The sequence below is a fragment of the Corylus avellana genome, chromosome ca8, assembly GCF_901000735.1.
Source record: "Corylus avellana chromosome ca8, CavTom2PMs-1.0".
In the NCBI taxonomy this organism is placed as follows: domain Eukaryota; kingdom Viridiplantae; phylum Streptophyta; class Magnoliopsida; order Fagales; family Betulaceae; genus Corylus; species Corylus avellana.
This window is the reverse complement of record NC_081548.1, coordinates 132,703-143,127: the sequence shown is the minus strand read 5'-3', so window position 1 is coordinate 143,127 and position 10,425 is coordinate 132,703. Positions and strand designations below refer to the sequence as shown.

General features: G+C 32.9%; 2 protein-coding genes across 2 annotated transcripts in view; both read left to right on the top strand.

The window, feature by feature from the left end:
- LOC132189423 (uncharacterized) overlaps positions 1-272 on the top strand; it is a 1,068-nt gene extending 796 nt beyond the window's left edge. The window contains exon 4 of the mRNA XM_059604163.1: positions 265-272. Within this exon, the coding sequence (XP_059460146.1) occupies positions 265-272 (8 nt within the window). The remainder of the gene's footprint in view (positions 1-264) is intronic.
- A 188-nt stretch (positions 273-460) lies between these two features.
- On the top strand, positions 461-3,989 carry LOC132190271 (uncharacterized). The gene is made up of 6 exons (XM_059605209.1): positions 461-773; positions 890-943; positions 1,058-1,138; positions 2,229-2,298; positions 2,383-2,471; positions 3,592-3,989. Exons 1-6 carry the CDS (start codon positions 597-599, stop codon positions 3,724-3,726), a joined length of 606 nt encoding a protein of 201 aa, XP_059461192.1. The 5' UTR covers positions 461-596; the 3' UTR covers positions 3,727-3,989.
- The last annotated feature ends 6,436 nt before the right edge of the window (positions 3,990-10,425 follow it).

Below are 10,425 nucleotides of genomic sequence, written 5' to 3'. Positions count from 1 at the left end.
TCCTTTCACTCTTCCTTAAAAAGAGTGATCACGTTCATATGCATTCCAACTTGCCCTAAAAAAAAAAAAAAAAACTACAAGAAGTAAACTGTAGTTTATTAACGGGGTTATATTTAATTTTAAGTTTTCCATTAAAAAAAAAAAAAAAAAAAAACTAGAACTGCAGTAGTAATAAGAAAATTGTAGTTTATTAACGGGGTCAAATCCATAATTGCAAATTCATTCTGAACGGGTAGCATTCTTTGGGAATGATTACTGTAATAGGCCAGTAGTAATAAGAAAAACCAGAGTTTGGAAAAAAAATTTCTGTAAAATTTATTTTTAAGCCTAACATTAATTTTTTAAAAAAAAGGGGGGGGTGGCATTGACATAAAATAATACATGGCCCAGAACGTGGTCCCTGGAACATGGGCCGAGAGTGTGTTCCAATCCAGTCGAAGCTTCTGGAGACCAAACAAGCATATAGAGAGCAGGATCCATCATCCGTCAATTTTGACTAGTCAGTTCAGTCATGTGCACATAGAAGAGTGGTGCATTGAATTGGATGTTTGAAGAGGAAAGGCGTAAGAGTGAGATCCGCAGAGCAGAGCAGTCCTATGGAGGGTGGAGGAGGAGGCGGAGCAGTGTCGGATAAACCAGAAGGAGGAGCGTCCTACACTTATTGGGTGAGGGACGTTAGGGAGGATGCGGCACCGCTCCCGGTTCCTCGCAAGCTCACCCCCGACGATATTCTCAACTCTCAGCCCGCCACCCTCGGCTCCGTTTGGAATTCGGTACCCCTTCTCTTCTCTCTCAGATTCATAGCCCCTTTTCCAAAGGTTTCCAATTTTACTTTTGTATTTGTATAAAATATATGTGATCATGATTCTTGTTAATTGATTATACACAGGCTGGAACTTGGGAGGAGAAAAACCTTAATAAGTGGGCAGCTGATAGAATCAAGGTTACCATTTTTCTCACTTTTGCTGGAACGCTTATTGGTGGCCCCTTCTCCTCGCCATTGTGCTTTGTCTATTAGTATTTTTACCATGGTGTTTCCAATATTTCGTTACTGCAGGAGTTACTTGTATCGGCGGGGTCCTTGGAGTTCCCTGGTGGCAAAGCACAGATATCAGATGTGTCGAAATGTGTAGGAGATGTGAGTTTCTCATCCAACATTCTTTTATCTCAATGCAATGATAGGATAACTTCAGTCACGAACTTTTAGGCCTCGATGATCTCCATGTTTGAGTTTGAGTTTAATTTTGTTATAGTGAGGACTGATTGCATCATACTGTGGGGTTTTTTTTTTTTTTTTCGTTTGTCAAATATGCACAAAGTCTTTGGACAATAGAAAATGTTAGCTGAAAGCTTGGAGTTCATTTTAATTCCCTGGTTTTCGCGTAGTTGTTGAAGGTAGGGAATGATGTTATTCTGAAATGCAAGGAAGCTTCTCAATCATCCTGCTTTTTGAGTATCATACTTTGAAAATGATCCCTCTATATCGCCAACCAGATGATTTCATGGTTCTATATAGTTGTCTTAGACCACAACACTTGATTCATTAAGAGAATTAGAGGGGGAAAGCATTCTGGTCAGCCTAGTACTGAGGATCAGCTTTTGAAGAAGATAATTTGGGAGGTGAGGTCAAGACTTGCTGGGAAGGGAAAGTTCCCAAGGACTAGAGAGAATTTGGTTTTAGCTTCTTTGTGGAATCTGCCTGCTGACTTGCTGTTATAGTTTCTGTGCAGGCTTGTTGTTCTATTTCCACCTTGCTCTTTTTCTTGAAGGCTGTTCTCCTTTTTGGAGAGGTTTTTTTTAGTGTTGCTAATGGTGTTGAGTAGTGCTCTCTGTTCTCTGTTTCTGCAGAGGGTTTGGTTTGTTATTTGGTTTTAGACCCTGCGTGGTTGTTTTTCTGCAGGTTTGGTTTTGTTTGTTGTTTCTTTGTAGAACAGTCCTGTTTTGGACTTCTTTTGGTAGTGCTGGCTTGCCAAATTGTATGTTGTATGCATTTGGCTTGCTTGGAGATGCTTGAAGCCCTGCGTGGCTAAGTTTTTGGCCTTTTGAGAAGGCTTGTAATTGGAATATCTTTGTAGTTTGGATTGTTTGTTTTTGAATGAAATTCCTTATTCATCAAAAAAAAAGAATTAGAGGGGGAAAAAAAAAGGCCACTTAACTCACCGAATATTATGGTTATATGATGATGCTCATTTTGATTCCTCCTGGATTGCTGTTGCCTAATTGAGCAGGCATTCTTGGTGACTGTACGAAGCAAGAAACGAGTTGGCTACACCTATGAGTTAACATTGAAAGTCAAAGGTAAGTTGCCAGCCAGAGTCTTAAATTGTTTCCTCTTTCTCCATTTAATCTGTGTGCACTGAACTAGTATGTAAACAAAATCAGGGGAGTGGACAATCAAAGAGGAGAAGAAGATGGTCAAGGGCCATATAGATATACCGGAGTTCTCTTTTGGTGAGCTGGATGACTTGCAGGTACATTTTATGTTTCCATTTGAATGTACAGAGAAGTCTAATAGGGAAAATGGCAAGCGACTGATAAGGGATTGTTCTCTGATGATCTATACATTTGTTTACTGGACCGTTAACATTTGTAATGTGATGAATGGGTGCCCAATACTGAAGGACAGTTGAACCTAAATGCAATTGGGTGATGTTATGTTATGCTGCCTCTCAATGTTCTTTTTATATTATGTTATGATGGTTCCTTACCATTTTCAAATATCGAATTCTGGGTTAAGTAGGCAGATTTAAAGTACAGTGCCTGAAAATGCACAAAAGCACAATTGAACATAAGACCAGTCGAAGATTATTCAGGTCTCCTGCATCAAGTGAGCACCTAATTTTCTTGTGTTATAGGAAGTTGTTTTTATAAATAATGATCACAGGAAGAAAAACAATAATTGACTTGGGCCACCCATCATAACTTAAGGTTAAGTTTTGCTCAACTAAAATAGTAGTTGTCCATGTTTATGATTTTTAAGTTAGAGTTGAATTAAATTAGAAATTTTAGCCTCTTTGTTGCATTCCTTGTATTTGTGGATTGTGGCATACCTTTCCCCTATGTCACTTAGCTATGTGGATTTTCTTACTGGCTTCTCTTTTTCTAGTTAGGTGTTCCTCTTGTATATATCCAATGTACTTTTTGGGTGCCTTATGCTTTTTAATAAAACTTTCTTATTACTTATCAAAAAAAAATTAGAAACTTACATTCTCAATTTTTTTCATGTTGTAGCTGTTGCTGATTATGCATCAACTCCTAAAGCTTGTTGTCTTAACATAATTTGCAAATAGTTTAAACATTCATCACCATGCACTTAGAACCTGACAAGCGGTTATAGCTGGTTTTTCATATACTCTATTAGGATGCGGTTCTGTTTTTTTACTAGGCATGAACTATCCAACTACAGCTGAAATGAAGTCTTATTTACCAATGAACAACTCAACTTTTTTGTGACATCGGTTCTCACTATTGTCTAATCGTTCTCCTAGTAGGGAAATTATGACATAATTGCCTTGATTTGTATTTCTTCAGCAATAAAATTCCTGTTCACCTGAATACTAAGCACAAAGTCACCTTTTTTTTTTTATTTAGATGGAAGTTAGATTGAGTGAAGAGAAGGATCTTTTGCAACAAGAGAAGTCACGGGTTTGCCAGGATTTGAAGCTATTTCTGCAGCCTATTCGTGAAAAATTGCTTCAGTTTGAACAAGAACTCAAAGATAGATAGATAGAAGAGGACAACATTGCTTTTGTCTACGACAAAAGCCATGGTTTTATTGCAGTTATTAAACTCTGGTCGTATTTTTTTTTAATCTCCGATTGGAAGCTACTGTTTCGAATACGTGTAATTGAACATGAGACTCGTAAGAGTTTCAACTGTCATGCTTTTCCAGTGATGCTTTTGTTTGTACTGTTAAGATATCACTAGGACTTGGTGATAAACTTTTGTTTGCCGTACGTGTTACAGTTGATTTTGGCATTGTGTAGCTATTTTTTTGTATTGCAAATTTATTCTTACGCCATCAAATTCTGCATTATGCGTTGAAACAATTTATTTTACGATACATGAACCAAATGATCAAGACATGATATTTTACATTTGAACGATCGACCCATGTCTAAATTGTGAAATTATAAATTGGTAATTTAATTGTGGTGAAAGAGCTTTTTCATTTAATAAATTATTGCATCTTTTTGTCGTCCTGAGAATCATGATTCTTCTTAAATAACCGAAAAAAGAAAACGATTTAAAAGGATCTTGAAGGCTTAAATATTTATTTATACTTTCGGTCATCAATCTAAATAGGGGGGTAAGACGATCTCTAACAAATAGAAGAGAACTTTTACGGGATTCACAGTCTAAAACTTGTTCAGACATGCGTTTTATGATGGCTCTTTATTGTTTAAATTTCTAGCAATTTGATCAATAAAATTACTTTGAATTTCTTACTTCGGTTTAGAGTTGCATAAGTAGTTAATTAAGTTAAATTGTTAAACCAAAATAGAAGTTATGGCCAATGACTCGTGTATTTCTGAGAAGAATTCCTATCACAACTTGAACAGAATCCTTTTGGAGGGGTATTTTTGTCTTTTCACTCTTTAAGAGAATAAAAATATTCCTCTAATATAACTAATTGGATATTATTTAGTTCAAATGAAATAGAGAGAATCCTAATTCATCACAACCTGTCCAGATTGCCTCTCTTCAATTTTCGACGACTTTGATGTTGTCGTTTTTCTTTTTTAACACAACACATACTTTACTATTTACGAGCTTGAAACCCGTGCGATGCACTGATCGTTTTTAAAAATGACAGGAAGGAAAAAACTAATAATAATTAGTGGATGCATAAATGATAGGAAGAAAAAAAAAAAAAGTGATGAAAATTAAAACGTAGGGGTTTTAAAACATATTTATTTTGTTCAATGAATTGTTTTATTTTGTATTCATCAAAACAATGATTTTGCTCACTTTGCTCGGTATATTTTTTTGAATGTTCAGAATTATATGAATTTTATTTATATTGAAATATAATAGGCGTCACGCTAGCAATATCAGAGATTCATGCTAATTTTCTATTAATGTTTTGATAATCAAAATTTAGGTTTTCTTGCTATTTTTTTATGTTAATATACTTATTTAATTTTAAACTACTCTTATAAGAACAAAGATTTTTACATGTTTTAAGTTATATTGTTCGCGGAAATTTTTGGTTGAGTTGTTTTACATTTGAATGTTTTATGGGATTTTTTTTTTTTTTGTTTGATTGCATGGTTTACTAAACATATTTTGGAAGTAATTTTTCTGCTTTTTTTTTTGAAGGAAAATTTTCTGCTTTTAAAAGCAAAACAAAGCCAAATTTTATTTGATTGTTGTACAAAAAATGCATTGAACTAAATGTGAGAGGATTTATTTGGTTGTATTAAATGTTGAGAGAAATATTTGGTTTTATTTTGTATTTAAATTATACCTGTGGGAAAATTTTTTTTTAACATGTTTTTAATTTATATGAATTAAAATAAAATTAAGTGTCCTGTATTTTAATTCATTTGAATATTTTATGGTTTTTTTTTTTTGTGAGTGATAATCTTCTGGTATTGTTTAAAAGAAAACAAAACTTTATTTGATTGTTGTCTAGAAATAGCAACATTTTTTTTTTTTTTGGAAACACCAAATATGTGGTAATTAATTAAGCAATAAACCTAATGTGAAATGCTTTATCTGATTGCATTAAATGTTGAGTGAAATATTTTGTTTTATTTTGTATTTAAAAAAAAAACAGTATTTTTTTTTTCGAATGTTTAGAAGTATATGTATTTTATTTTTTGAACATTTTGACATTCATCATCAACAAACTTATCTATAGCGTAAAAACTCTAAACAAAACAAAAGCGTTACGCTCTAAGTACTAAGAGCACGAAATTTTCGCGAACCATATAAATTAAAACATGTAAAAATCTTTCTATTCATAGGAGTAGTTTAAAATTAAATAAGTATATTAACATAAAAAAACAGCAAGAAAACCTAAAGTTTGATTATCAAAACATTAATAGAAAATTAGCATGAATCTTCGATATTCCTAGCATGACGCCTATTATATTTCAATAGAAATAAAATTCATATAATTCTGAACATTACAAATAATATACATAGCAAAGTGAGCAAAATCATTGTTTTGATGAAAACAAAATAAAACAATTCATTGAACATTTAACGCAATGAAATAAATCGTTGCACATATTGTTCAATACCTAATTATTATATTTTTGGTGTTTCAAAAGAGTTCATGTTTTTCTTTCTGCATAACAATGAAATTAATTTTGGCAATCTTTTACTTAATAGTGAAAAAGACACTTCCAAAAACTGCCTTAAATTTTGATTAAATCACCAAAAAAAAAAAAAAAAAAAAACTCATAAAACATTCAAATCATGAACAATTCAACAAAAATTTTTTACAAACAAAACATAAACATATTCAAATTTCCTTCCAAACGTAGATCGGAAACATGTTAAAATGAAAGAAGTTTTAAAAAAATAGCAAGAAGAAAATCTTGATTTTGATTATCAACGCGTTAATAAAAAATTAGCATAAATCTTCGATATTATTATTAGTGTGATACCTATTATATTTCAATAGAAATAACATTCATATAAAACTGAATATTCTAAAAAATATAGAGGTCAAAGTGAACAAAATATCTTTAGTAATCTTTTGAGTGTTCCAAAAGAGTTATGTTCGATTGAAGAACAACTACTCAACCATAAAACAATCAAATGAAGAACTTAACCAATAATTTTCACAAACAAAGCATAAACATATATATTCAAATCTCCACACAAACATAAAGCAAAGCATGGCACGTACAAATAAACTTTCTCAAAAAAACAAACATAAAGATAATCAAATAAATTTATGCTCTCCTTTCACAAACAAAAGAGAAACAAATTTATATTTTCACCAAAACGTAGATTCAGATCGAGAAATAAACATAAAGATAATGAAATAAATTTATGTTTCTTTTGCTTTTAAAAGAAGAAAAAAGCACTTCCAAAACATGTCTGAAAATTGGAGTAGATCAAACAAACAAAACAAAAAATCTCCATAAAACATTCAAAGTGGTTAAAAAAAAAACAAAACAAAACAAAAGTATTTACTTGAATGTTGTTGCTAGTGACTATTAAAGGAGGAAGCACCATAAATTTTGCCCTATGTTTTGCCTTCAAGAGCAGACTCAAGGACTTAAAAGGCTTTGGCATGCACCCTTTTTAAATGTAAAAAGAGAGAGGTAGAAATCAAAGAGAATTTAATGATAGATTTAATTTGACGTTTTTTTTTCTTTCTTTCTATTCAACGTATTAGGCATATTAAACTCATTGTATTCTTAACATGAATTAATTTAGTTAATTTAATGGCCTTAGAGGACCGGTTTTTAACTTAAAGGACCTGTTTAATGTTTAAAAATTAAATAACCAAAATTATCTTACATTAAATATAGTCACTTAATAATGAAATTCATATAAGAAAACGTTTTGAAATAAACTCTTGGAATAATGAAACCGTCTAAACCTAAACGGAAAACTATTAAACCATATTAAAAAATTGGAGAAAGACTAAATGGTTAATAGAAAGAGTTAAGAAGACACTTAAAAAATTAAAAAATTTAAAACCGGTTATGCTTTTAAAAAGTATGAGTTCAGGACACGTGTCGCAATTTTAGGCTCTCTCTGAGCCAAAACTCGGCTTTTATATATATATATGATGACAAGGACGCTTGAAGTTGAAAGTGAACAATGACACTTTGTGTGAAGGAAAAGGTGCTCAATTACACAAAAGGGTCCAAGTTGGACACGCTAACGTGAGTCAGAATTGATTAGCACAAGAAGCAGAGAAATCATTAGTATAATAATGAGACATTTTATTTTCAAAAAAAAATATAAGACATTTTAGACAAGACGAAGGCTGGTGCACTTTGTGGGTGCCGTGCTACCCCTCTCTCGTTAGATAATATATATATATATATATATATATATATATATATATATATATATATGAAAGGAACCGATTCATATAATCTCTCTTGTCTCTGAGCCTCCATGAAAATAAGTACATTTACACAATCACCATGTATGGAAAATCAATTTCTTTTCCTTGTTTTAAATTTACAAAATTAAAACCTACTTGAGTGATATATATTAATTCAGCTGAAATGTGTTACCATTTGAAGATTTTTGTGTTTCTTTGTTTGGATAAATTGCACCACTCCCATTCATCTGTGATACGAATATAAGACAGCTTAAGGATCTGGTTCAAGTCCCCAGTACCGTACCGGAGCTTGCGGGGTTCTTCATCACCTGCTTGTGTTGTTGTACTTTGCTAATTGCATGTTTCGGGCCACCCACTACTCTGAATAGATAATATGGTTTGAATTAATCCCAATAGTAATGCTTCAATGAATAAAGGAGAAAATCTCAATAGTACTACTGGGTCCTTCCGAGTTTATAATATACAACCAAAAGCACCCATTTCCCTTGTAGAAACTCCTTAATTTGTTAATAATGTCTGATGAATCTTCGTCTAACAGTTGTTGTATCCAAAATCCCGAAAGCACATTTACTCAGTCTTCCATGCATGTTCTGTACTAGTTTTACATTTTTCATGATCTTCAACAAGCTCTGAGACCCATCGTTATCTTGGAAACCCACCATTTTGATGTAGCGGTGATAGAAAGAAGAGAACAATAGAATCAATGTCTTCTATTAGGCGGGGTTCTTCATCATCTGCTACATATATATATATATAACAGGCGGATTTTCCAAGAATGCATATGTCGTGTTTTTGGTTGTATATTAATATTGATTACCAGTGTAATTTAGGAAAATGAGCAAAATATTTAGTAAATAAGACCATAAAATTCTCATTTTTCTTTTTCTTCATCCTTCAGTTCCTATCTACCTTCATGGACTTCCATCCCCCGACTTCTTCTTCAATGCCCTCAAATTTATTTTATTTATTCTCATCCAAATATTGCAACATTAATTAAGTGGCACTTCTCATTTTATCTATGTTGGCATGTCTAGCCCTTCACTTGTTTCACTTAATTTAAATTCTCCAGACATTAATTCGATGCCAATAGTCTGTTAAAATATGCTTGTCTTGATCTTTGTCGTACATAATAATCTTTAATTTACAAGCTTAGGGCTGACGAAAACTTTGCTGGTGCTGATTTTAGAATCTTTACCAGAATAAAATATACACTGATTTTGAATTCATTCCATCTTTAAGGCCTCTTAAATAATTGTGAAATTGAACAATTACTTCTTACATGCTTAACTTGCTGCTTTTAAGATGAAAGGGATTCCGTCCATCTCTGAAGAAAAGAAGCTAGCTTCAACCAACAATGACAATGATGAATGCATGACAAGGTCAAATTCTTTTTTATCCCTTTCTATAGATTATATACTTACTTCAACTCATCTCTTTCTAGTAGAGACATGTCAGTTACAGAGGCTTTGCGCCTGCAAATTAAAATTCAAAAGCAGCTCCATGAACAACTCAAGGTGCAGTACTGCAGACGTATTCATTCCAAGTTTTGGCTGGTTGATTAGTGTTAGGTTATGGCTCGGCCACATAAAGTTCAATAGGCCCCTAGGCCCAGTTCAATGTACAAGCCCACTAAAACCAGGCCCAGGCCGAGACTTAATCGGCCTAGCCCGATGCATGATTAGTCCACCGAGGGCATAATAGGCTTTTACCGATAGTACAATGGTCATTCGGCTATTAGAGAAAACCCACATTCACTACTCAAACGTGAGATTCACCAAGCCCACGTTCACTACCCAAACATAGTATCCACGTGCGCTAGAACGTGGCATCAACGCCGAATCAAGACACATGCTTGGCCACCCTTAGGGGTGGGCGCTCTATCCCGAAGAAATTGGTGGTTTGATGACTACCCCTTGATTTGTTAAATTTTTTTTAAAGAAAAAAAAAAAATTATTATTTTTTGTACATTTTTATTTGAGGGCAAAAAAGTTAGATCATAATTAAAAAAAAAGAAAAATACACTTTACCTCCTGAACTATCCATCCGTTTGTACTTTTAATCATAATGTTTAAAAAGTGACACTTTACCCTTCCAAATTTTCAAATTGTTGCAATTCGACCATTTTGACTTTTTTTTTTTTTTTTTTTTCAAAAATGCCCCCATCCCAAGTTAAAAAAAAAATTAAAAAATTAAAAAATTAAAAAAATTAAAAATTAAGGGGTGGCCGAAGCCACCCCCAGGCCCAACTGCGGTAGCCGGCCACCCCCAGGCCCAGCTGGGATGGCCGGTTACCCCTTAATTTTTAATTTTTTTTCTTTTAAAATTTTAAATTTTTTAACTTGGGATGGGGGTATTTTGGGAAAGAAGAAGTCAAAATAGTC